Consider the following 27,383-nt stretch of genomic DNA (forward strand, 5'->3'; position numbering starts at 1 on the left):
CAGTCCGATGCAGAAGGCACACGGTCAGTTTTGCGAGCGCTCTCTCTCTCTTGCTCTCTCTCGCGGGCGCACTTCTCTTCACCTGTACGCGGCGAATGGGAAAAGGGTGTGGAGGCCCTCGGGTTCGTGTTGCCATGTGCAAATGCATGCCTTCGCTGCGCTGGAGCAGTATTATTCATCACTCTTTGGCCGGGAGTGGAGCAAGCTGGAGTGGTTTGGGGCGATTGCAAAGCCGGCCTGCCAGCCTGTGTCTGATGTATAGGTTTGCTTGTCTATCACGCTTTGCGAAGAAAGTGCCCGAGCAAAAGTCAATTGAAGAGTTATGGAAATTTGAAACAATGGCTAGAAGCTCACATTTTGCTGTTGCAATATGTGTCTGGTAGGGAAATAAATAGATTAAGATTGAGAATTTTTATCACAATTTTTGAGCGTAAGTATAGCTTACTCGGGATAGATGTTTAAAATCGAATTTTTTAAAAAAGCTTCAGTATTGAAAGAAATACTAAAATTGAAAATATAACTAAGGTTCTTGAACGCATTTAAAGCACAACGTTTATTATTATTAAGGTCAAACGATTTCAACCAGAAGAGTACATATACATTAAATGAAATTAGACATCGCTTTTAAGAGTTTGCTCCTCTGACTGACTGAGGTCTAACAATGAGTTTAGCAAAGAATTCTGCTTGGGAAGAACAGGATCATGATGAATTTCTAAATGTAGATGATTGCAATAGGTAATAAAATTAAAACACGTTTAACGTCACTCGTATTATTGTTGATGGTAACATTTCCCGTGAGGCTTTGTCATCCGTTTTTTGGGTAACAGCAAAAACACACAACTAGAAAAGCTTAACAGTACAATAGCAAATTACTCTTGTTGAACATATGGAATAGTTGCTCAAAATGCATAATCAAACACATAGAAGGATGTGAATTGGATTTTTTAACTAAACAGTCTGTTCCCGAGTTACGCGGTTTCTGCGTTCCCGACGAATCCGCGTAACTCGAATATCCGCGTAAGTCGAAGTTTCACGTTGTTGGCTAAAATACTATTGATTGCTCGGAGTTTTTGATTTAATGTAGTACTTTTATACACTTTATCATTTATTTGATATGGCTCGTGCAGAAAATTTTAATATTTCTGACTTTTAAACGGTTTCAATTTGTGAGCAAAAATGCAATTTATATCGAACTTAAAGCAAATTGTACTGATTTGACATTTAATCTGTCAAATTTAGAAAACCGCGTATCTCCGAATCTGCGTAAGTTGAGAACCGTGTAACTCGGGAACAGACTGTATAAATGAATAATTTCTATCCATATCAATGTACAAATATTTAAAAATTTAGGTATAATTCAATTCGAATCTTAAAATCTAACATTTTGCTTTGCAATCCTTAGGCTAAGTGAATTGGAAAATGGCTACACCTGCATCAAGCTTTTACCGATATGGAGGCAACATTTTGACATTTTCAAAGTTTTTTAACGGTTTTCCGTAATCATGGCTCATAAAAGCAATAAGGAACTGAAAAAGTGAAATGAAATACACACTTGCATTGAACCGTATCACTCAAATTGAGCATATCACTGGATTGAAAAAAGTATTGAACAATATCAACATACAGATAACTTTTTGTTTCAAACCCACCCATTTTTTACAAGAAAAATAGGAAGATATTTAGCATAAATAATTGCTACATTACATAATAATTATTTTGCTCAGTTCATTTGCCATTTCGGGAATTAGTTGTAAATTATTTATTTGAAATAAAACTTATCATTCCTACTTATAATTTCTACAAGACGATCCTACATCATTCCAAAAAGGTGAAATTCATGTTATACACATTTTCAGCTTGTATTTTCTTTAAGAATTTACTAATCCATTAGATAAAAGTAAAGTCCAGAAGGCCCTCAACAACGTCATTTCCTAAGCTGAGCCTGAAAACCAACTGAACAGTTTGAAAACCCCTGCAGTATGGTAGTGATAAGAATCTTCACCAGAATCATTCAATTGCTACCAAATTTTCCTTCTTTTGCTCAATTGTTCTGAGACGAAACATAACCATATTGCTCCACTTCGCTCATCGCCCCTCCCAATCGCTTGCCCAAAAAGCCGCTGGTCACGTATTGACATCTTTCAATAACCGTGCACCCGCGCAGCTTCATCGTCGTGGGGCGTTGTGAATAAAAACGTTACACGCATTACAGATGCACGGCGACCAGGTAGCGTTGCTTACTGTCATCATTCAGCTGCAAAAGAGAAAGAAAGCAAAAAAAAACAAACCAGGAATGCACAAAAAACCTCTGTACTGCTGCTTCCCTGCGTAAACGAAACAACTTCACACCGAACGGGGGGGGGGGGCGAGTGTAAGCGGGATAGCGAATGCTGCCCCCAGCGCGTATTGGGGTTTCGTGCGGGGTGCATATATCAGTTGCATCCGAAAACGAAACTAATTACACTGATTTATGTTGCTATTGTGCATTGTTTTCTTGCACTCTTTTTTCTCCTCCCTTCGGTGGTGCGGGTGGGATGCGAAGGAGGAGAGCCTGTTGTTATTGTTGTCTCGCTTTCGGTTCAGCAGATTTTATAGATCCGAATGTTTGTTTGAGTGTATGTTTGAGCAAGTACATTTCGTATGTACATGCGATTTTTTTTTGTATTTGTATGTGCACTCTTTCGCTCTCTCTCTCTCTCTCTCTCTCTCTCTCTCTCTCTCTCTCTCTCTCACACTCACTCTCCGTTCTTTGGCTCCATCACCATTATTGCTTTTCCTTTGCAGTTTGGATTTATTTCTACGTGCAAACGTGAAGCGCTGACCGCCGAAGTAGGGGAGGGGACCGTAGGGACTGCCGCCATTTCTGGGGCCACGATAAGAGCAGCCAACGCAACAACAACAACAACAGAGCACACGTGAGGCGACGCATTGCATAGAAAAGCAACGCAAAACACACGCCACCGGTCACCTTTCGCCCGCCGCAACCCGAAGCCGGGGCGGGATAATATATTCTTTTATGTTCCTAGCAGTGGAAAACAAAATTAATTCAGATTCGCGTGACGCAACTCTTGCTTTCTTTGTTTCACATACACCCAGAGCGCGACACAGACTGACTTGCCTAGGCCCCCCCCAGATGGTCATTATATTATCCATCCTGCCTGCTGCATCTGTACCCTTTTTTCTGTATTGCATTCACTGACGATGGTGTTGCAGCAGCTACTCCTTCAACTCGAGCCGTGCATTTTGCTGTCGTTCATGGGGAAACGCTCAAACCGTTTTGCGCATACTGACAGGCTCGCCAAGGATCGACAGAAAGGGAAGAGATTGAGAGCGCGAACCTCGCGCGCCCGCTTGGTGGGTAGCTATTTATGGTAACCATGATATAAATTCCTCTGCCAAAATGCCATTTACCCAAGTTGTGGACCCGTGTGGACCGTGTCCGTCCGGTGCCCGGTGGCCACCGCCACCGTGTCCTAAGGAGAAGGAGGAGAGATCAGCCAATTCCGCGAGTAATGGGCATCCATTCTTTCTATATCCGATGGAGCCACGCGGTTGGCAGCAGCGCGGCAAAAGCACGCCCTCTTCAACGGCGAGCCTTTGCAGCAACGATGGCAGCCTTCAACGTTGGCAAGGGCAGCCTGGCCTCGATCACGACGCATCCGCCGCGCGAGCGGCAACATTCAGGTCATTTCATTAGGAGTAGCAGTAGCAGCAGCAGCAAGTACGATCAGTGTACTACATTGTAGTCTGCCATTGTTCGTTTGACAGTTCATATGTTAAAAATGGACGATTTTGTGTTTGCACGTTAAATTTCACGTCAATCGGTTGTATGTTTTCAAATGAGCTTTTCCTAAATTCCTCTGCAATGTAATAGAATAATTCAATGCTATAATGCTAATGGTAAAACTCAACACTTTCACGCTGACCCCAGGACCACCCGGGTCAAATAGATTCCGACTTGATTTAGCTAATTTCTACCTCAAGCCCGATAATCTCGAAACCGTCCTTTTGCTTGAGCGATATTCCGAAAAATTTCGTCAAAAACACTACCTGCGTACTAGCTCCGATGGCCCGGGCAAGATAGTGTGCCCCTTGGGGGCAAACAATGCTCCATCAACGGCCAACATCGGGACAACGCAAGTGCATAACGCTCGCTTAGCGCACGGCGGAAGAAACCAAGGTACCATCATCAAAAGTCCTCCATCCTTTGCTGTAATTCGCCGGGACAAATGTAATTAAAATCCATCCTAACTACGGTGTCCTCTCCCTGGTTCCTCCCACAACGCGCACCCACAGAGAAGGAGGAAGAGTGCAATCGGGAAAGCAGATTTTGTCTATCTTTAGCATCTTCGGGGCTAATTTCAGCGTGACGCTAATTTTCTTTTCTTCTGTTTGTCCATTAAAAGCGACTGTCCCTAGGCGGCAGTGACGGTGCTTCGTCCGCCACCAGGAAAAAGGGGTGAGATGGTAGAGATGCTGGCTGCACAATCCTTTTGCTTTCGCGTGTCCATTGTCTTAGACAGCTCTTGCTGGACGAGCTTTTCAATTCCACTTTTCACACAGCACACTACGCGCCTGTCGTACTTTGTCGCAATGATATTTTGTGTGTGTGTTTGTTCGTTTCCCTTTTTTTATGCGTTGCTTTCGCTTACACTCTCTTTTTCTTAAGACTTTGTGATTTATCCGACCGATACTAATGGTGGATTTCTATTTCATCATCTCACGACCAGCCAGCACCCCGTACTCTAGCTTTGATGATAAAATCAAAGACCTATCGTGAACGTTCACTTCAATCTTCAGCCGGCGTTGTCTGTAAACAACATTCAGCAGCGGAAAACATCCCAAATGAAAGGAAAAAACTTACTCTTGTTAATATTAAAAGTCTGTCACACAAGTGACCCTCAAACAAAACTAGTTTTAGAATATCTTAAAGACAAACTAATTGTTTCTTTCGTAATACCAACTTTCCCGTGGGTTGTCTTGGTTGTTTGCTTTCGTCAAACAAGGAGAAAAACTCAAATAGAATATATCAATCTGCATAATTCAGCGCTCTGAAACCGCAAAACACAACAAAAAAACGAAAAAACAACGAAAAAGTAACATTAAAGTTAATTGATTTGAGCAAATAAACTTAATCAACAACGTCAAGTCCCATGTCATTTAGTAGCTGCTTTCACACACACACACACACACACACACCACACACACACACACACACATTCAAACACATACACACATTAACTAAACCGGAGGGTTATCAACATTTCACTTTGTGTTGTGTGTCGCCCGCTCTTGCACGAGACTTGATTTCCTCAGAGTATCCTCATTTTAATATCCTCGTTTTATAATTAGTGATTTTTCCCTGTCATCAAACCTTCCCCTAACAACTCTCTCCATCTCTCTCTCTCTTTTTCCCTTCCAAATGTCTCCAAAGCCATTGCTTTTCATCGATCGATTCACATCAGAGTTAGGTTCCCTTTCCACAGGACGGCAGTTCCTTTTTTTTTTGTTCCCATTTTCACGCAAAACTCCTCCGATTTTGCTTGCTGGTTCTGTTGAAAAGTTGAATTCATTTCACTTTTTCCTATTTTTTTTCTTCTTCTTCTCTCTCTCTCTCTCTCTCTCACCTTTTCTCTCTCTTTGTTGTCGCTTCCTTTTTTTGTCATTATGATTTTTCCATTCTCGTGACGTGATGCCATCATGTCAGTGTCAATCATTTAAGTCTCTTTAATCACCTTTTACCCTGCGTCAAATCCTCGCCAGGGGCCGGGGCCTCGATTCTGCGTCCAATGCACACAACGGGCCCGACAACGGGGGGTGGTGGGGGGAAGCAAATGCTAGCAAATAACGTCCCTTTTTGACCAGTCGATCATCAAACCGTTGGAATACAACAACAAAAACAACAACAACAACCAAAGTCACCGGCGAAGAACGGGCGTACAAGAATGAGCTGATGACTTTTGGCTTAATTAACATTATAAGACGTCCCAGAGCGCGGTGGTTCGCATTAGTGGGGGAAAAAAATTAAAATACGTGGAAAATCCACAACGGTATCACGTCACGTCATAAGCCGGTCTTTGCTTTTGGAAAACTAAAACAGAAAGAATTCGCTGTTTTTTTTTTTTGGGTTCAAACACTATCGTTTGGCAAGTAAAAAAAAGGAAGCGCTTACGAAAGGTATTGACACCATTACATTAGCAAAGCAGTAGCAGCGATAGGATTGAAGCTCAGCAAACCGTGGGGCGCAAATTTAACGCAATACACGCCGATCCTGCTGACTAGCGGAAACAGGAAACGGCTGAGCAGCAGCGACTGGCAGATAAAAGAAGGAAAGCAGCCCGGTCAGGAAATCTATCCCCTTTTTATTTCGTCGTCCTCGGGGCGCTTCCGCGCACTTGGCAGAGTGCAGTGTTTTTGAGGTTTTGACTTCCGCATTTTCTCGCAGCGGTTGGCGATGGCTCCCGGGAACCGTTTGCCGGAGTGTTAATTTTGCCCTGCCTGCCCGTTGGTGCTGAGCCGAAAGTTTTTACAAAGACACTACAAACCCCTTTTTTTGGGTGGGTTGAGGGGGGGGGGGGGGGGGGGATGTCACTTCAATCGGTTTACTGTGCGGCCTCTGGTCGGATTTGGTGGATGTGTTTCTGCTGCTGACAACTCTTAGCCTCATCATATCCTGGATTGAAGGAAATGTTTTTCTTTTGCCTTTCTTTTGTTCCTGTGTTATTCTTTGCTGTGTTCGTTTGAGAGTGAAATGAATAAATTGCTTAATGAAGTTTGTTTTTTTTTCTCCATAAGGCTGCAATTTAAAGGTTTAACTAGGTGAAGCAGATAGTTGAACGTTTTGTGTAGTTTGATTTAAATTTAATTCGAATGCTGATTAAATTTATTTGACCTGTTAGCATGTATTAAGTACCTAAAAGCAAACTTTGAACACTTGTGTTTTTAAAGCCATGCTTTCGTCAAATTTCATGAAACTTTAAGACATTTTTCACAAATGTTGAACATTTTCTAAGCTCTTCTTAGCAAATCCGATAAGATAAGATGCTGCAGTTTTCCGTGATGCATCCTTAAAACAAACCGTTTTGCTTTGAAACGAATTTTGCACATTTCCACCCAAAATCGAAATAGTTTCCTCTATTACAACTCTCACTCGTATCGAATTATTGATATCGCTCCCTTCCCAAAACCTCGCGATTCGAAAGTCCACTCGTAGCTGCATTATTGCAAAATAACAATCACCATTTACGCTTCACCGGCGCAACCCGGTTGCACATTCAGACCACCTATTAGCCCACCACTTGCCGACGCAAACTACTCCTGAAGCAACCCATAACGGAACCCACTCCAGACACTTCTCAAGTGCAGCCCGCCTGGCGCACTGCTGCCATGTAGATAAGCGGTAGGAAAACAAACGTAAAATCTATACCATTTAGTCGACAAAAATTTCGCTCCCAAAACTCCCCCCATCAAACTGTTCCGCATTCGAATCGGTGTGAACCGAGACAATAAGCAAACAGTAAGCACACAGCAATGCACACGCGAAAGACGTACCGTGGAAAACAAAAGTCTCCACCAACGTTGTCGCGTATCACACCGCGCTTCCGCAGGACGAGCTTTCTTCATAAGATTTTGAAAGCTTTTCTTTCAATCACTTTCTATATATATATATACTTGCGAGCAATGGCAACTAGGATGGTTTGCGCACACTGGTTTGTTGGTGTGTACAGCGAGCGAAGGCGAAAGCGTGTGCGGGCGTGCCGAGTGGACGGATCAATGATAGTGTTTCGTTCGATTGGTTCCTTCCTGGAGCTCGGGTGGGATGGCAGACCGAACGGTGGGCGGGAAAAGGTAGTGCAATTAAACCACTAATTAGTAAAAGATAAGAAGTATCTGTCACAGGCAGGGTCCGTTCGGTTGATTCGGTTTCATTCGACGACGTGCTGGGTTGAACATAATTCGAGTGAGTTCTTGCCAACCCCTTTAAGCTTTAAGATTGACACAAATGGTTGATAGAATTGTTTAAATATTTTCTTTTATTTTTTAGTTTTATTCATCCAAAAAGTTATATTCGTTTTGTCCTTTCAATCCTTTCCAAGATGCTACACACTGTCGTTCAGCAGGGACCATTCCACTCATTTAGCGGGACCCCCCATTAGTTAGTACAATCTCGACAAACGGGGGGGAAAAAAAACCCGTCCGCCGCGATGACGGCCCAATCGATCAGCTACAAATCAGCAAACAATTCCAAGCTTCTATCTGATTGACACCGTGTTATTAAACCAAACGTCGAAGTCATTTGTTTCATTTTCATTTCGTCACCGTTCGCCTTTACGCCGCATCGAACGTTACCCGATAAACACACAGAAAGAGAGAGAGAGAGAGCGAGAGAGAAAGTCGTACATACACGTCACCTCACATCGCTTACAGATTTGGGCGCGTTTGATCCGAGCTGATGAGCGGTGGCGCCCGCCAAGCTTTTCCTCCCGACGACGGCGCACGCCGAGCAAATTATCCAAAAACGAGTAGGAGCGTAAAGATGCCGAAGACGACAAGGCGAAACGAGCTTCCTTTTTCCGATCTCGTTCTGCTTCCTGCCTGATATGCGACACTTTCCACCACCTGAGACTCGGCTTCACCGACCTGCGCCTCTCTCTCTCGCTCGCGCCATTAACGCTGCCGTCAAACTCGACAACTTTTTCGCTACCATCGTCAAGCTCTCTTTCCCCGTCCCACGCCCCATCGCCCCGTGAACTGGAAAACCCAACCTTCACCGGGCGACAGCACACAATCCTCTGGCTGCTTCTGTCGGTTCTGTCCCGTACCAGTCGCAGCAGCAGAAGAAAGAGTGCTGGTGCTGCTGCTGTACAGTTTTCTAATTAAAATCGATCAATCTCATTCTCTGCTCATGTAGATCTGTCTCGTTTTCATTCGTCCTGCTGCCACCGGGCGTCACAGAGCGCCGTGCCGCCACGCCACCGGGGCCGTCCCCTCCCCAGCCGCGGGCATCCTTTAGGTGTCTGACCTGCCCTGGCATCCCCACGTTCCCACTTTCCCGGTGCCATTTGAGCCAAATTCAACCGCCGCCACGCCATTTCCCAAAGGGAGAGACCTCCCTATCCTCCTCCCCATCCTCCCCCCTTTCGGGATGTAGAAAAAATGGTGGAGTCGGAGGTGATTTTTCCAGACTCATCCTGTCTATCATTCCGTACTTAGCTGTCGATATCGATAAACGTCTATTCCATTCCGAAAGAGTTCGACTCCCGGTGCGCTTCCCGGTGCGCCACCTTCGGAAGCTGAAGCTTTTCCGTCGTAGGTTTATGTGTGTGTGTGTGTGTGTGTGTCCCTTTCTCTCTCGCTCACTCTTTCTCTCTCAAGCGTCAATCGTGGAAGCAAATCGTGGGACAAGAAGTTGTGTGGCGCAACAGTAGAGTGTGGTGCAAATTTATCGGAGAAGCGCTGTATAGCGCTGTGATGGCGAAGGGGTAATGCACAGGGCACCCGAGCGAAGGGCAAAGGAAAACTTTACCCCCGCATCTGGGGAGGGTGGAATTGGAGCAAACGGTTGGGTGGGTGGGTGTGTGTGTGTGTGCGGGCTGTGTTCATGTGACAGTTTCGATAGGACATCATCCGTATCTGTCCAACAGGAAGACAACGATGGTCAGCTTATGTGACTAACGGTACGGACAGGATTGGATTGAAGTCGCCCGCGCCTTACAGTCGACCCCGGACGGTCCGTTCGTCCTTCCCCCCCCCCCCCCGCTCCCCCACCCGGTTGGGTTCATCATCATCTTTTTCCGCTTCATACAACAATGAGACAGCAATCAAATGACGAATCATTCACACGATTGGAAAGACAAAGGGACACAAAGTACGATGGTGTACACAGTACGGGTTTTGTACCATCGATGCAGTTCTTGTCCACGTCATAGGATGTATGTCTGACAAACAGTGTGGACACACACACACACACACACACTCGCACAAACACTCACACAACGGGATCCGTCCAATGAATGGCCATCGCTGTGCTGGTGCATAAATTCGAGTTTATGTTTAATTACGCCTGTCCACCCAGTTCTTTCCATCATCTTCGGATAAAATGAAATGGAATGGGAGGAGCTGGGGCTGGCGGGAAGCAGCAGCAGCAGCAGCAGGGGGATGAGAATCGGAAACGATGCAATTATCCTTCGACATGGTGACATTTTATTGTTTTTACCTTCATGCAATTTCTTTTTCTTATGGTTCCCCTTGCCTCCCCCCTCCCGTTTGCGTTACGTTAGCGTTGTCCTTTATCGATTGATACGTCTCTCCCTGTTCCTTCTCGATCCCCCCCCCTCCCGGCAGCAGCAGTCACAGCAACGCAATGTAGAGAGCGAAAAAAAAGCAACTCAACCGATGCCGTTCCCGAGGATGAGCGCATTAATTGCTCGAGGAGCTTTATATGCTTCTTTTTGCTGCATGCGTAAAACGAACTTTGAATGCTTTGACAGGCCATTTAATCAACAACTACGATTGTTGTTATTAACATCGTTGTCATCGGCGTTAATCCCCGCCAGCAGCAGCAGCAGCAGCAGCAGCAGCAGCGTGCATGCAGCATCACGGGGTACCCCGATTCCGTGCGATTCCAATGTGCAAAAAAATAGTCAATTCAATCGATGCCCGCCGTGACATTTACCGTTTTATTACGCCACGCTTATGAAGCTTACCGCGGGGTGGGGGGGTAAGTTATTGATCGCCGCCTTTACGCTTTTTGAGGATCAACTTACTCAGCTTTATCGCAAATTAAGGATTGCGTTTAATAAAGGTTAATTTGTGCTTCGAAATTTAGCGATTTTTTTAAACTATGAAAAGCAATAATATTATATCAGGCAAACATTCCCTGCTGCAAGAATAGTAACGGACTGAAAAATCGATCATCCGTACATCAGCAATCACGTAGTAATGGTGAAAAATCACTGCATGAAAAGTTACGGTGTGAGCACGGAAAACCCCTCAACAGTCCCTTATGTTTCAAGCCACGTGTTCGCCTTCGCCTATCCATTTGCCGTTGCTGCCGCTGCTGACCATTCACGCTACGACGAAAGCTCCGGTGAGAATTGAAATCCTCCCCACAACACATCGCTCAATCGTTCACTTCCACCGCTCAATTGATCTATATATTCCATTCTTCCAACACACCCCGGGAGAGGTTGGTTCTACCACAACCCTCACTTCTTTCCATCGAAAATCTGACCAAAGTCTCTACCGGTGGCTGTGCTGTGCTCTTCAAACAGTGGCCAATTTTAACCATCTCCCTAAAGTACACCGCCCAAAACCCCGTCCGCCCTGTCGAAGCCACCCGTCCAACGAGCTCGTCCGAAAGCATCGTCCGTCCATTGCCGGGTGTTTTTTGCACGTGTAGAGAAACGGAGAAAAGGTGTAGAAATTTTATAATATTGATAAATTACAAACGAAATCTCGCCAGGCTTCGCTTTGGCGTGAGTGTGTACCTCTCCCGCTCCCCGAGCGACTTTTCATGGACGCTTTTGCGGGCAATGGACCTGTGCTGGCAGACGGATTACCCATCGGAAAAATCACTCCACACACACAAACACACACACACACACACGCCAACGGGAAGGGAAAGGGGGAGAGTTCTAACGGAGTCCGAGCCATCGACGTCGACGTGAGTGTGAGTTTATATATGAAGACAAATTTTCGACAAAATTCCAACTAGCCGGAAAACTATTTCCTACGAGACTGAAGCCGCCCCTTGGACTTCCACCCCCCCCCCTCCCCCCGCTCTTGGAAGGCCATCCGTTTGCCGGAGGTCCGGGTTAGAGTTATAAGCTTGAGGAATGATAAGTTCAACAACATTCGTTTTCGCCTCCCTGTTCTGTGCTTTCCCCCATCCAGGATCAAGGAGCGATTCGAGCCGGCTAGCAGGCAGGCAGACGAATGAATTTTCATTCGTCCACCACTCGACAAGTTTTCGGTGGTTCGATCTTTGTTTTCCTACGATCCATACCCTAGGCCAGAAGCGATTCGTCTTCCATGTGCTGTAACTAGTTTCTAACTTCCGCTTCGGTCGCTTTCTCTTCCCCAAAAGAACCGTAGTACTGGATTGCAATTGCTGCACAGCTCTCAAAATTTTGCGAAACCTTCCCCTTTTTCTTTGCAGATCAACTCGACGAGGACGGTGCTGAAAGACCGGACAGCAAAGATGTGTTATCCCCCGGATCGTGTGTGAGTCCATCATCATCAACTTTGCCTCCCTCGCCGGTAATCCACCAGCCGGCCCCTGCAACGGACCTGCCCCGCGAAGCCGCCCGATCTCGATCGTCTTTGGCCAGCGCTTCTTCGATTGCTTCTCAAGGCGCACACACGGTGCGGGGGAGCGATCAAACACCGGAGGTCAACGGGAGGATACCCGGGCCGTCAGCAATTCAGTCGCAGTTGATTGATTCGCATGATGATGATGTGGAGCATAGCATTCCTGCCATCGGGAGCATTGCTGACCTGGCCGGCCGCAACGAACACACACGGTAAGTGCATGGGTGGTGGTAGGTGTATCCCTGCATCTGCCTCCCCCCTTTTTTCTGATGCATTTCAGGGTTTTCCACAAGCTCAATCAGTGTGTGAGAGAGAGAGAGCAAGAGTGCGTGAGGACGGTTCGATTTTGCAATGAGTTTCCTCGATGTTTTTGAGATGCCCCCGTAGGGTTGTTACACTGAGGCGGGATGCCCAGCACACAAAATGCTTCTTACTTGGGGCCTGTGGTGGAGGAAGTTCATCTCACAATCCCGTACATTTGTGAGAGAAATTGCATTCATTTCACATTTTCTACACTCCCTCCGAGCATTTTTTTTTTCTACTGAGATTTATGTTTGTATAACGCTTGCCGGCGCAATCGGGCAAAAGAGGGGTTTTGTGGGGACGGAAGTTCCTTTTCTCATTTATTTGATTTGACTTACGACGAGTTACCCCTTTTCGGTCAGTGGGAAAGCGGGCAGCACATTGCCCAAGCAGAGCACAATGCATTTATTGGAATGAGTATTTTCCTAGCCAGCTTTCCCTTCCATCAATCAAGCTCAGCGCTGTTCGATTGGCCGATCGGCACATGAAATGAATGGAGCGGCATTTGTATTGAACAAATAGATTTATGCGCAATAAATAAAGTTTCATGAAGTGTGGGTCATGAGTGGGGGAGTGTTGACTCTTTGTGGCCCTAAAATGAGCACTGTAAACTGGACGAAAGCAGCTACCAGAACAGTTAGAGAATGAGTGTTACTCACAGTAGAGGTCAGTCTTAAGTCGAATATTTCAGCACTTTCTGATTTTCTGGACCGTTCGTAGCGCCACGTATCGAAATACTACCCTCAAACAATGTTGAGAATGCTTTTTCGTTATGCTTTTGCAAAAAAGTCCCAGACCATTATCTTTAAAAAATGTTGCGAAAAAATATATAAATGTAAAAATGGTGGAATGTGATCTAACGCGCGAAGGCCACAATGAAGGTCACCGTTTAGCCCACATAGACTGAACAGTGTTGAAAACTTATCGATGTCCACTGTATTGACAGTTGATCGTACAGGTGATCATAAAAGTTTGTAGACTTCTCTTGCTGGAAGTGTTGGAGCAAAGAGGCCTTACCATGAGTAGGTTGCCGTGTGTGTTGAGAAAACGAATAGATTTGTAGAAAGGGTCTAGTCCTATCCGGACAGTTCGAATGAATCAGTGATCTTGGATGATCAGTGATGGTTTTATCGGCTATATTTATTCAATCGGATGGTTTTAGTTGTTTGCGTTTTACACTTTGTTCTTGTCTTAAGCTAAAATGTATAAACACGTATTGGTTTATATTATTCTACGCTGCACTTTAGGTGTTATTAGCACAGTGAGTTTCAAGTGATTTGGCCGTACTTTAATCGTTCTGGGTTTGCTAATATGTTTTTTTTTTGCAGATATGCAATAGTATACGTTACGGTATAGCAAATTAAGGCTTCTTCTTCTTATTCTTCTTCTTCTTATTCTTCTTCTTCTTCTTCTTCTTCTTCTTCTTCTTCTTCTTCTTCTTCTCCTTCTTCTTCTTCTCCTTCTTCTTCTTCTTCTTCTTCTTCTTCTTCTTCTTCTTCTTCTCTGGCACAACAATCGTTGTCCATCAAGGCCTGCTTGAACTAGTATTTGGCTTGGCTTTTAGAGACTTATTGATTATCATAACAAGATAGTCAGTCCTACATATGGGAACACGGTCCATTCTAGGCATGAATCCATGAAATCAGACCCTTGAAAAATAAGGCTCATATCTACAATATTCCTATGAAAATCATGCTTAAAAGTATAACAAAACATACCATTTATAAGAAATGGAAGTTGAACAGTCCTCGTTCCATAGCATCTTAGCCAGTATTTTGTTACAATTAATTTCTTATCTTTCTTCTTATAATGAGTGATTAATTTAAGCCAATGAGCTGTACGGGTATTTCATAAGCTCTTTAAATAATCTATGGACTTATACATAATAGTATGATTTTTGCACGAGCGTAATAAAAATAGCCACATTGATGCGTGGTGGAGGTGTAAGTGATTTAAGAAACTGTCCAGGAAGGCGTAAATCGCTCACATAGTTGGTGTAATGCATAATGAAAATTAGGTACTCGAATTAGACTAGCCACTATACCACTATACACGGTCTGCTCCGCAGCCCAAACTGTTTCATGTACCATGTAACCCTAGGCAACCAGCATTCGGTTGCTATGCACGTCTTGCAACTCCGTGACACCTTTCCAAAACTCCCGCACCAAAAACGCGCTGCCCAAAACCTGGCCCGACGTGCTGCCCATTGCAGTCCGAATCTGTCAGCCCGTTCGCCTCAAGTTTTCTAATTATCTGACATATGACAACCACATGCACACATACACACGGACACATACCCTCACGTACACGTTCTATCAATCACTGTCAGCTGCTGTAAGCATTAGAATGGACATTGAAATACCGCAGAAATTACACACATACACACACATGTCCCTTCCTATCCCCAGCCCTGGTTGGTCCTCCCGGTGCTGGACGAAAACGTTGAAATGAAAATAATTTACAACGCTCTCCTCTGCATCGTAAGCGCGTAGGTGTATGTGTGTGTGTGGGGTTGCAAAAGGGGAAATAATGTGAATGACAAAGTCATTGCGGTTTTTGCAATGATGATAATGGTGGTGGAAGAGGGACGTAATGGGCACCCGTGCTGCACGGGAAACACGGCGACACTAAACCCGAAAAACCTCCTCGACCAGCGGGGCGAAATGAATTGTAATTTTCGGTAAATAATGTACAACCACTCGACCACGCTCCACGCACAGCCCCACAGACTGGTGTCCTTCTCCCCTCGACAGACCTTCGATGGATGCGTTATAGTAATCCTTTTCAAATGATCTTTCCCCGCTGGGTGAACACATTTTTCACGCTGACACTTTTGCCGAAAGTTCCATTTACTACCTTTGTACGGGGGGGGGAGTACCGGGAAAGGTAACGTCCATGGCCATGGCCACGGAGATGAACCGTGATGGAATCTTTTATGGATTATTTGTCGCAATTGTCTGTCACACATTAAATGGCCAACTTTGGAGGGTGGAAAGAGGGGAGGGGGGGAGACAGGAAAGTATTCTTATTGGTGGGGCTTTTACAGAAACACTTATCCCGTTGACGAGGATACCGAGGCACAGTATGTTTATTGTGTGCTGGAAGATTACGAAGTCATGCGGATGATGATGGTGGGTAGTTGTGGACAGTTTCAGTCATATTTTCATAAAAGTTTTGGATTGAGTTTTGTACTCGCACCTGGTCGCAAACTGCACCAATGTGATGGTGCCATTACGCTTACAGGGATTTTCATTTAATCTGTCAAAAGGATTCGGTATGCGTAGACAAATGAAACAAAACTTTTTGGCTAAATACATACCAAGGAATAGCTTAAAGTGTATAAGCACTTTAGATGTAACGTTTTGTCCATATAAATCCAACTGATGTGAAGTATTATTGAAATTTAATTGGAAAATGTTCATATATTGCATTTCTATGGTGAACATGACATTTTGATCATAAAAACAGTTTACAAATAACTCACAAAACCATTCCATTTGAGCAAATGTATGGTTTTGAGATCAATAGAGAATGTATTTTTTTTTCCTTCCTCCATTCACCTTTCCTTGAAATACATTTTTTCCCCTGCCACGCATTGATCTGCCACGGAACAGTCATTTGATGGATGGCACCGTGTCAAGTGGGCGCATGATTTAGCAAAACTATTCACCTTTAGCGGTCCCTTTTCGGTACGCTTTTTTGCCTTTTTCCAACTCCATTTGACTGTTGCTCACACTCAAAGAAGAGCCACCGTCGTGACTTATTGCACTTCCCCAGTGCTTAAGATTGTGTTGCGCCGTGCGCCGACTCTCCCAGGCCTGGCCAGGGATGGATGACGAGCATTCTAGGCCTTTCTTTCTTTCATATTTTTACAGCTACTCGGGGGACACACGGCCTGCAGCACTGTTGATTCAAAACAGTGCTGGTGCGGGACAGTGTGCGGGAGGTGCCAGCAGCCCCCCCCGCCGGGATGATCAATTACTACGATTGATAAATATTTTCCGAACAAAATTGAAATCCTTTCAGTGCGGTGTCTGTCGATACCTTTCGTGCGTGTTGTGCGAAAAACTGGCAACGCGGACTGGATGGATGGATGGATGGATGGTCGATTCAGCTATGATCCGATGTGTCAAGTCATGCCATATGCTGCCGGCAGGACCGTCAGCCCATCACCAAAGGGGCACCCCTCTTAGTGGGTACCGGCCGAGTGCCAGCGGACCGTGATAAGTGGATTGTGGATGAGTGACAATTTTTTGGGACACCTTACCGTAGCTTACCTTTCAGCTTTCGTGAGCATATTTTCTAACATCATCAATTTTGCCGTACGCTTTCCTGGTCGATAACTTTCGTGGTTAAAGGTGGGACACCACTGGGAACGGTGCAATTGATTGACTAATGAATACGGAGTGTGATCATTTTTCACTTCCATGCGCGGAAGCGAGCAAACTCAAAAAGCAATAATGTGATGAAAGAAATTTGTGATGATTTTCTTTTTTTTTGTATTATAAAATGTGTCTGGAACCAATTTATGATGAAACATATCCTGAAGAGGATTTGTATTTGCAATGTTCTCAATTTGAAATAAATAAAATCATTCAATACAGCTGACTTATTTTACAGTTATCTGGTTAATACCAAAGGTTAATACAACACTACTGGACTTTCGAGAAGAACTATATTTCGTAGTATGTCTCCAGATTCCATTTGTTTCCATTTGTTCATTCATAGACTTCAAAATCAAAGCAATAATCAGAAACATTCAGAGACTTAAGCCACCTGTAGTATATCAATGTTGCTTGGTTTAAGCTGAGAGCCAAAACATGTTTTCTTCAGCGGCAGTTAGAAATTGAGTGAAATTGAACGTACAATATTACAATAATACAATAATAATTAGTATTAGTATTACTACGATAATAGTAAAACAACAAAATTTGTTCACGGCAAAGTTTAAATTTTAACAAAAAAATATGAAATTTTAATTTTGTGTATAATTCTTTTTATTATAATGATAATATTGTGCTTAACTTTCACTTATGATCACTATATTATCCTCTAGATGTAACGTTCTGTGAAAGAGAATAGAGCAATTCAATGAAAAGCAATTAAAATAAACTAAACAAATGAATAAAATAAAAGCTAACGCCACAATCAAATGTTTAATCCTGACTACAATTTTTCCCTCCAATAAATCAACTACAAATCAGAAACAGCAAAGGATTTCCTCCTAACCCACAAAATTATGCTCGGAACCTGCTAAAATTCATCACCCAATAAGTCTGCATTACTCTGTCCCTTGTCTCTGCCCCTTTCCAAACTATGATGCAGTCGATAAAACATCCCCCACTACTATCGCAAAATCCAAACCCTAGGTCCACCAGCTTGTGCTGCTGCTGCTGCTGCTGCTTCTGCTCTTGCAACATGTTTGTGGCCGAAATGTAAACGTGAACAAAATCACCAGCACCACAACCACAACACACACACACATACACACCGTACTCCGAGAGCTGCCCGACGTTCGTTGCCCGCGAAATGCGAAACTCATGGGAGGAAAACCACCACCAAACCTATGCAGGTCGGAGCGTGCACAACATCGGAAGGATAGTGTGCTGCCAAGCAGACCCAGCGGAAGGCCCAAAAAAACACACACACACACACCGGTGATGCTTTTCAATTTGAGTTGATTGATAGGTCGATTGATTGATGGATCTGGACGGGCTGACTGACAGTGTTATTGAGTGCTAAACATTCTCAATCAAACGCAGACACAACCAGACCAGAAGCCCAGCTGATCTCCGATCCCCCCCCCCCTCCTCTGTTCCCACCGGTTGGCCGACCGAAGTTGCGATGATGGTGCGTTTTTGTGTGTTTTTGTGTTTGGTCCGCTCTTTCACACACACACACACACCAGGGGTAACGTGGAAGGGTGCCGTATGGTGTGCTAATTTTTTTGGTACTTTTCGACAATCACTGTACTTGTAGTGCGCTCCTTTTCGCTTAACGCGGAACGGAACAGGGAAAAAAATAAATGTTTTTCGATGCACATCGATCTGGAATGGCCTTGAATATTAAGATTTTGTGTCTGTATATTTTGCGTTGGTAGCGTTTGATTGGGGTGGAGTTACTTGTATTAAGGAGGAGGCAATGAATAGTTGTTATTTAAATGATCCTTTTTACGTCTTTGAAATATGTAAGGGAGTTAGTAAAATTAGCGCAAGAAGATATTAAATAAGTATAGATAAAATAAGCTCAGACAGACTTACAATTTACTTCAGTACTTCTATAGAAACCACGACACTCTTATTGAACGCAGTAGGCTGGTCAAATGTTACGACTTCACAACATGCCAGTCATGAGATCGGGCCTGAGGTGAGCTTAATCCTATTGTGGATAAAATCGTAAGTCGTAGATAGCCAAGTCCCAACAGCAGACGATCCTGTCGTACAGTCATTGACAAAACTTGACAATATACCCGTCGTGGGTTCAAGTCTTGTATGGACCGTTCACCCGTAGCGAGGTCTGAGTATCCGGCTGTGTGGTGCTGAATTAAATCTTGAAATCATGTATAGGCCGGCATGGACCACGTAGATTACGCCTAGTAGAAGAGGATAGGCAAGCTCATTATTGAGTGTAGATACAATTATAAATTTTTTTCGCCAAATGAGTAGAAGAAGGAGGAGAAGAAGTGCAGTTCTGGTTATTCATATGTCCAGCTGTCTATGTAACCGTAATGTTGAGATGAACAGTTCCTTTGGAAAGTGATAGACGACATTCTAAGGCAAATGTTTGTAAGCCCCATAAGCAGACACCTTTTAACGAATTATTAAGAAGCTATATCAAAAATTCTTGAGGAAATATATAAAAAAAATCTTAGACCTATTCACCGTGTTAGCCAACAATTCCTGTAAGGTTGATTAACGATAAGATCAGTTAAAAAGAGTTCCATTACATACCTTGAATGATTATCCAATGCTAAAACACAGAATGAAGCACACTTAAACTAACGCCATCTGGAGTTCGGAATATAATTCATGCCCTTTCTTCTCAATTTCTTAACACGTGCATCAAACTAAAGTAGGTTACATATTAACATCCTCATACATAAATTATTTGTTATAATATTACATTACTTGGATTTAAAAACTGAAGCCTTGGACATCCTTTTGCTTTGGCCATATCTCCCATAATACATCGTTTATCGTTTGCTGCTGTTTGCTTCCTTCTCATCCGCCACAAAATCGATCCCTTCGGGGCCCTTGGAAACCCATTCCTAGAAACAACAGATCTTTTTTTCCATGGTATGTTAAATTAGCACCACCACCACCAGCACCACTACTACTGCTACATACAGCCGATCCACACTGATATCTGATTGCATTCATCTGCAGACGTAACCATGTTCCATCCACGGTGACCTTTGACTGTCTCCGAACGATGACACTTGATTTATGTCTCACCAAAGGACCCACATTAAGGCTTCGTTTGTGCGACGCTGCACGCTCTCCTTGCGCTTCAATTGCCCAAGAAGTGGGCTTTCCTTCCCTTTCCCATTGCTCTTTGCGCAAGGACACTCGTGAGCTAAGGCTAAGAAATGCATCCTACCAACTGTGTGTGTGTGTGTGTGTGTTTAAAACAGTGACGCAATCGGACGCCATCGAACAAGACCTCATCCTTGTTGTCAATTCATCCAAACGGTGACCGTAAATCATGAAGTGACAAACGCAACAAATCACACACACAAAAAAAGAGAAAGTTTTGCCTCCGTTCCACCACCCGTCCTTTTGCTCCTTATACCTGACGGTCGTGCCCATAGCGCAACAATGCACTTTCGGACGAACCCAACCAAATGCAAACCCGAACAACAAACAACAAACGGCGTACCGTGTCGAGTGTTTGGAAAATTATTCACAGCAATTAATCTCACGTACAAATCGACCCGGGAAGGAATTTGAAAAAAGAAGAAGAAGCCCAACCCATAACTCATTGTCCTTATGCAAAAAGACACGACGACCGGCAAATAGCTCCTTGGAGAGTTTGTGCGCTTGTGGAGAAAGTCAGTCACTTCCTTCATTCCTCAACCCTGGTTGGACAGTTGGTCTTTGCGTCAGCAGTGTGTCACATGCGTTCTCCGTCACAGGAAATAATAATTTACATACGAATGCATGCGTTCACATGTGCTTTTTCTTGACACCGCACCGCCCTGTGAGCGACGGAGCGACTGACAGCGGAGCAGGGCATGGCGTGGATCTCCGGCGCTCACAAAGCTATCCACGGGGAAGGAAGCTGGCATTGGTAACAATCACCCAAACGGGCAGAAATAAGCTGCCACCATACACAAGATGCAAATTGCAATTGCATTTACTTCACTTTGCTGAAGCGTTTGCAGCACGAGATAGCAGCGGATAGCTTTCCACTTTTGCATCAGAGCAGAAAGGAGCGAACGTGGCCGGGCGGCGTGTTTTAGCTTGCTCCGAGTTCGTAAGTTTCGGCAAAGACTTTCTTAATTCAACCTGACGGCTAACAGACAAAACATCTTCCGTCCATCATGCCGGCTATTGCGTTTTGCCATTTGCATTCCATCTTACTTACTTTCCCCCGTTTTTTCCCTGTGCCCCTGTCACTGCAATGTACTTTGGGCCATTGTTTTAGCCAGCGTTTTGCAGGAACGCATCTGCATCTTTGCGTCTTTGTCACCTTCGCCAGCTGGTCAGCTGGAGCTGGGCCCTCGTTCGGGCTAGGGCTAGGGTACAGGGACAGACCGGGTCGGTCAGTTTGAGTTTTGTAAGTTTTGTTAGGCCCCGATGCTCTCGTGCACTGCAGATGGCGCTCTGTCCGTCTGTCTACGATGTCTTACCCCGGGCCTGTCTTGCAAGCGTTTCACAGGCGACCAAGCCGGCCTCCCCCGCCCCAGAGCCTGTCTGAACTGTCTGAAGGGTGTAAGATGAAGCGCATCTTGCGGAATCCATTTCAGCAGAAGAACACGACGTTTGAGTAGTAGCAGTAGTTTCATTGGAGGGAAATGGGTATGGATTTGGAAGGCCATTGTTTGGAGCTTGGTTACTTGAGCTACGGACAAATCAAATATTGAGATGCAGACAAGAAGTATTCCTGCTCAAGATAAAATGATTTCCTTGTTTTCTAGCAGGCCTGTCCTGTCTAATCCATTGTGCATTGGTGCGGGATGGCTCCATTCTGGAGCCTTGTGGAAGAAGTTCATTTTCTCTTATGATGGGCAAGATGAGTAAGTGATGCAAATTGGAATGCTAAATTTCATTCAAAAATATCTTCATTAACTTCTTCTTACCACATTCAATAAAGAACGTTTCGTTAAGCCCTTCTTAATGAAATCAGCCACAACGCAATCATCGGTACCGCTTGAAATTACCGGTAAAAGCACAATTAATAGCATATTTAGGTGAGCTGGCATCATTTGTCCATGGTAATGGTATAAGGGAAGCGATATGTTACACAACGTGATGCGACAATTACTCTCGGTTTCGTCAACTCCGCATCAACTCTTCGCTTAATTTCGTCAAAGGTTCGTCCTAGTCCGCATGCTGTTTAGCGTGGTCTTCCCCGGTGCGAGGGGCAAAAAGGAACCGGTTGTAGCCCAGGGTTTTTGACAAATGACAACAAAGAGCAACGTAGACGACGGTTTTACCCTCATCAACTTACGACGTGGGGAGAACTCTTCTTTTTTTTTCCTACATCTCATTCTCATGACACTGTCGAAGGTCAGGTTGAATGTTGCAAAAACGTATGTTTTACTTTGGGGAGGAGTTCCCTTTTCTGCCCTTCCTGCTTTAATTCGTGTTCATTATCCATAATTAGCGTTTTGTAATAATCACCACTTTAAGCACAATGTGTAATGATTGAGCAAGATTTTTACCCTTTTCCTTGATCTGAACAGTTCGATTAATGCTGACGTGTTGCTTGTTCGCTGCATTTTGCGAGTGAAAGTTCCTTGACGCTTCTGTCATCCTTAAGCGGCCTTCAAGCGGCAAGACGTACTGCGGGACATTTCTTCATGTTTGAAAAACTTCATACTGGCACAAACACAAACACACACACACTCACGTAGAATTGCATTTTATTATCATAAATTCTTATTTTAGCATCTTTTAATTATAATTTATGGTCACCATAACTTACGATTAAAAACTCGTGGTCCAATTTTCCTGCCCTCCCTTTTCGATTTCTACCCACTGCCTGTCCAAACTATTGCTCCCTCGGAACCGTCGTGTGCATCGTGGTGTCGGACCTGGGACCGGGAGTGCTTTTTTTTCTTCCTCCCCCTCCCCCCCCCCTATTTCGTCTTCGTCCGGCCAACATCTATCCAACCGTGTCAGGGAAACGGCTGTTTGTTATGACTCTATCACCCCGGTTCGGCCAGCAATTCTTACCAAGCCTGACGAAAGCCTCCCGCAGTCGATTCCCTTCTGCCCTGCCCCATGTGCACCATTAGTTCCAGTGACGCCTTGCTACTGCTGCTACCGCTGCCAATGATACGGTGGGTGGTTTATTGTGGCCCACTCTTCTGCCACTCTGTTTGCTCTGCAGTCGGAGGAAGAAAAACTAATAACTATTGCCCTCCCGCCGATGGTGGTGGTGCATGGTGGATGGAGCCAGTCCGTCGTCCGTTTCGCATAAATTAATAATTTACGTCCGTGTCGCTGTCGTACAAAACTCGGGCTCGATATTTTTAGCGAAATCGTTGCCTGCCTTGATGATGATAATTAATTTACGCGTAAATAATTTCTAATGTTTTGGTGCTCATACATCCATTCACCTGTAATTAGGGGGGGTGTGTAACACACCAAACGATCGCCAATTAAGTTGATTTTTTCTAGCTAAAAGTCTTCACCTCTTCACCTTCAATGATAAAAAGGGTACCGGAACCGATGTTACGCACAAATACTGTCGCAGTTACATAAAACTAGGGGCTTCCTTCCTTTTTCCCAGCTGACATAAGCTTACCATTGAGCGCTTTCAACATCTATTACGCACGTGTAAGTGCCCGCTCCAACTACTCCCAGAGCTTAATATCACACTAAGAATCTGCCGCAAATGTAACGTGCGCCAGCCTGCCTGTCACCTGCCAAGACTGCCCGGGCTCAGGAAGCTCAATATTTACACTGCCTGCCAGTACCTTTTTTTTCTTTTCTTTTTTCCTCTTTTTAGCACACAGGGATTTGAAGATTCCTTCCCCATTCTGCTCTCCCCCCCCCCACCCGATTCAGTGCGACTTATAACACCGTGCCGCACTTAACCGGCAAACCGAAAAACGGGCACTGATTAAATCGGAAACTCATTCGTTTAACCCGCACCGGGGGCTCATATTTTTCCCTCAAATTCTCTCCAGCGTCAAATTATCTGATAAAATTTATACATTTACCCTAAGCCTCAATCTTACTTCTGTGTCGTCGTCGTCGTCGTCGTCAATGCGCCCTGCCTTGGTCCGTACTATCAGGTTGCTTGCGGGATTTCGATCCCGCCCGACCGGCGGATGATGATGGCACAGAACGGCAACCGAGTGCGTGTGCGTGTAAATCGCGTGTGCGTGTGTGTGTTTGTGCGCACAGTAGGCGCAGTGGAACGGCGGGGAACCCTTACGCGCGCGGGAAAAGGTTACGCACAATTCGGCACCTTGCGGAAAAGCCCCGGGTGTGTCGACTTGGGTGATATTTTCCAGCGCTCTCTCTTTTCCATCTCTTCCATCTCATCCAGCTCCCGAGCATCTTCTCGGGGGCAATGTCGTTCCGTTAAAGCTACAGTGCTGCACAAAAGTGTTTGCGTAGTCATTGCTGTCATAGTCATAACGGTCAAAGGAGGCCTTATTTTTGAAACACGTGGTTTCTTAGGTACTCCAATGCAACACGTTCGCGTAGTTGCGCAAAGACGAATGTCTCTCTAAGCGGTAGGTCACTGTTATTTGATATGAAGTTTTACAATTCAAAAACACACATTTTGCATACAATTTTACCGCAGCAAAGAACTGTTTTGTCACACACTGTGCCCGTGTATAGGATAATCTACAACAACCAACAACAGCAACCAAAAAAAGCATAACTTTACAACCGTCACCTCACCGAAACTTTACCTACCGCATGCAACGTTACTCAAGCTTAACTGGGCGGGGGGATTAACCGTAAAGAAGTCGCCTCATCTCATCTGCTCCAGCTCACTTCACCTATTGGGTTCAGTCATTCAGCCGTTCTCACCTTCCGTGTCACCTTACCGCGTTGCGTTGATGGAGTAGAGCACGGAGCACCACTACAAGGGGTGTTTTGGAGCAGGGGACTCGTCCTTACATAGTGCGTGTGAGTATGGGAGTGTGGAGGTGTATTTTAGTCGTCATATTTTATGGATGATAACATCTTTACACTCCCAACTCCCCCGAAAAACCCGTCATTGCGGGAGTACGGTGGGGGATGGTAACAATATTTGCTTGGTTATTTTGTGTAGTTTGGGTCGTTTTTTTTTCTCTCTCTCTCTCTCTCTCTCGGGTTCTGTTGCCATCTCCGATATAGAAGCGTGTAGTGTCTTTTTGTTTGCACACCGCTTGCTTCGCTAGGTAAGATTGGCATGTTTCTTTTTTTTTTTTTTTGCAGTACCCATCATACCCCTCCCTTACTGTTGCTCACCATCCCGATGCGATGGATCTTTGCTGCTCTTGATGCGCTCGTTTCAGCATGAGCCACTTTTCTTTCGTTAGCGGTAGTAGCATCATAAATACTCTCCCGATCGATTAGGAATGGGTGAAGGGTGAGTGCTTTCGGCGTAAATAGTTTGCCTAGGGAGATTATTATATCGAAATAGCAGTATCGAGCACTTTGGTGCAAGCTCGCAGAAGGGACGAATGTGTTTTGTTTAAAAATGGTCTTTATTGTTTAAAAGTTTTCTAAAAATGATTGCTTTATTTGACATAAAATTGGTTTAGGTACATGGAATTATGTTTAGATATAGTTATATTGAAAAATCTGACAATTATGTAGTAAAAATTAATTCTATTATATAAGTTTACGCAAAAGTTACTATAAGTCTTATCGTTATGTTGTGAATTCTTACAACTTATAAAAGTATTGTGTTCGAAAAGAAAACAACCTTTTTAAGTCCTTCCAATACCTACACAAGACATTAATGCTGTTCTCAGAGGTGCGTTTAGCCACAACAATTTATGGCCACCTTCTTCCTATATGCACAACGTTCATCTGAACGCTTTGATTTCTGTCTTTCATTTCTTCTTAGCTCTTCCTTTACATCTTTCTTTGCCGAAAAGAAAAATTCTAAACATTTCTTCGAAGACTATAGAAGAAGAAAAGAATTGCTCCTGTTCTCCACAATACCTACCGGAAGCTTGGCAACTGTACCACTCCAATCCCTGTGGAGTTTCTTTCCATTTACTGCCCTTACTTGTGAAATGCTCCCCAAATGCCGTCTACCTTCCATGCAAACCATCGTGATCATCATCATGGTGGAAAACAGGGCTAAAGGTCCCGGTGGGTCATTGTGCTCCGAGGACAAATTAAAGTCGTCTTGTGTGCTGTGCGGGAATTTACGACACTCTTCGTTCGTTCGGGGGAGAAAAAAAAACTGTATGATAACTGTTCCCCTTTTCTTATTATTACTAGCAACAGTTTCTACGATGTTTTTTTTTTTCAGTGGCCAGTGCCCATAATCACAGCACACAAAAATGAAATTCAATTTTAACCCAACTAGGTCTTCTTTATCTAGCTCAACGCGTCTCGTTCCTCTCCGCCGTTGGGCCACCGCAGTCTGGGCTGGGTCGTGACCTTTCCTAGGCTGCACCATCAGCCCCACCAGGACCACCACACCGGTCTTGCAGATTTGGTATCTGTTTGATGGGGAGGAAGCATCGCTTTCCACCCCCATCGTTAGCCGAAACACTTGTCCGAGGGCGCGGAAGGGCTCGCCTGTCACGGCCAGAAGGTGACGAGCGAAAGAATGTTTGCACTCCCATTGTCAACGGTGGCAAACGTTATTTTGTTTGGGCAGCATAGATTTTATTCATGTTGCTGTGTCTTTCTCACTTCACACTTTTCACACCCCCTACCCTGTGCTCTGTCCTCGTCCAACGAACCGCAAGCACTTTGATGCACTTTTGGTGCTCTGTTTGTCAGTAGTTAAAAATTGGTCGGTTTTTGCTGTTGTTTTCTTCTCTTTTTTTTGTATTTGAAAAAAACAACAACAACAACCTCCACCGTTTGCCAAAACCAAAACAAAAAATGTACGACGTTGTCTTGTCTGCACCTATCATTCGATGCGGACGGGTGCATTAGCTTAGGAAAAATCGGGCGCGCTTCTTTTTTTGCCTTTGCCTTGATGCAGTGGTGCCCCGGGGATGCCCCTACACCGACTCGTGCAAGCGTTTCAGGTTAATGGAGCGACGTGGCGGTACACAGCATGAAAACAAACATCAAACTAAAGTCGTCTCAATCAATGCCATCGGCAGCGAAAACCAGACCGTCGTACGAATTTCCTACTTCTTGCCAACGCTTGCCAACGCACCACCGGCGGGGCCGACGGAGGAGCATCGCAAAATTAACGAAACATAAAAACAATAACCCACCCTTCCTCTCCCCCCCCCCCCCCCTACGAAGCTCCTCTTGAGGTGGTGCATTTTTAATGTTTTCGTATTATTCCTCTCTCTAACGCTCTCTCTCTCTCTCTCTCCATCCATTTTGAGGTTTTAGATGGTAGCATAAAAATCTGACACACATCAATAAAACTAGTTCGATTTTTGATAGTAC

The 27,383-nt window shown here is 44.6% G+C and overlaps 1 protein-coding gene across 1 annotated transcript in view; it reads left to right on the plus strand.

Annotated features, from left to right (window-relative positions):
- The window catches only part of LOC121595243 (protein tiptop), a 177,114-nt gene that overhangs the window by 124,964 nt on the left and 24,767 nt on the right, over positions 1 to 27,383 (plus strand). The window contains exon 4 of the mRNA XM_041919052.1: positions 12,161 to 12,524. Within this exon, the coding sequence (XP_041774986.1) occupies positions 12,161 to 12,524 (364 nt within the window). The remainder of the gene's footprint in view (positions 1 to 12,160; positions 12,525 to 27,383) is intronic.

Source organism: Anopheles merus, chromosome 3R (genome assembly GCF_017562075.2).
Source record: "Anopheles merus strain MAF chromosome 3R, AmerM5.1, whole genome shotgun sequence".
Taxonomy (NCBI): Eukaryota; Metazoa; Arthropoda; class Insecta; order Diptera; family Culicidae; genus Anopheles; species Anopheles merus.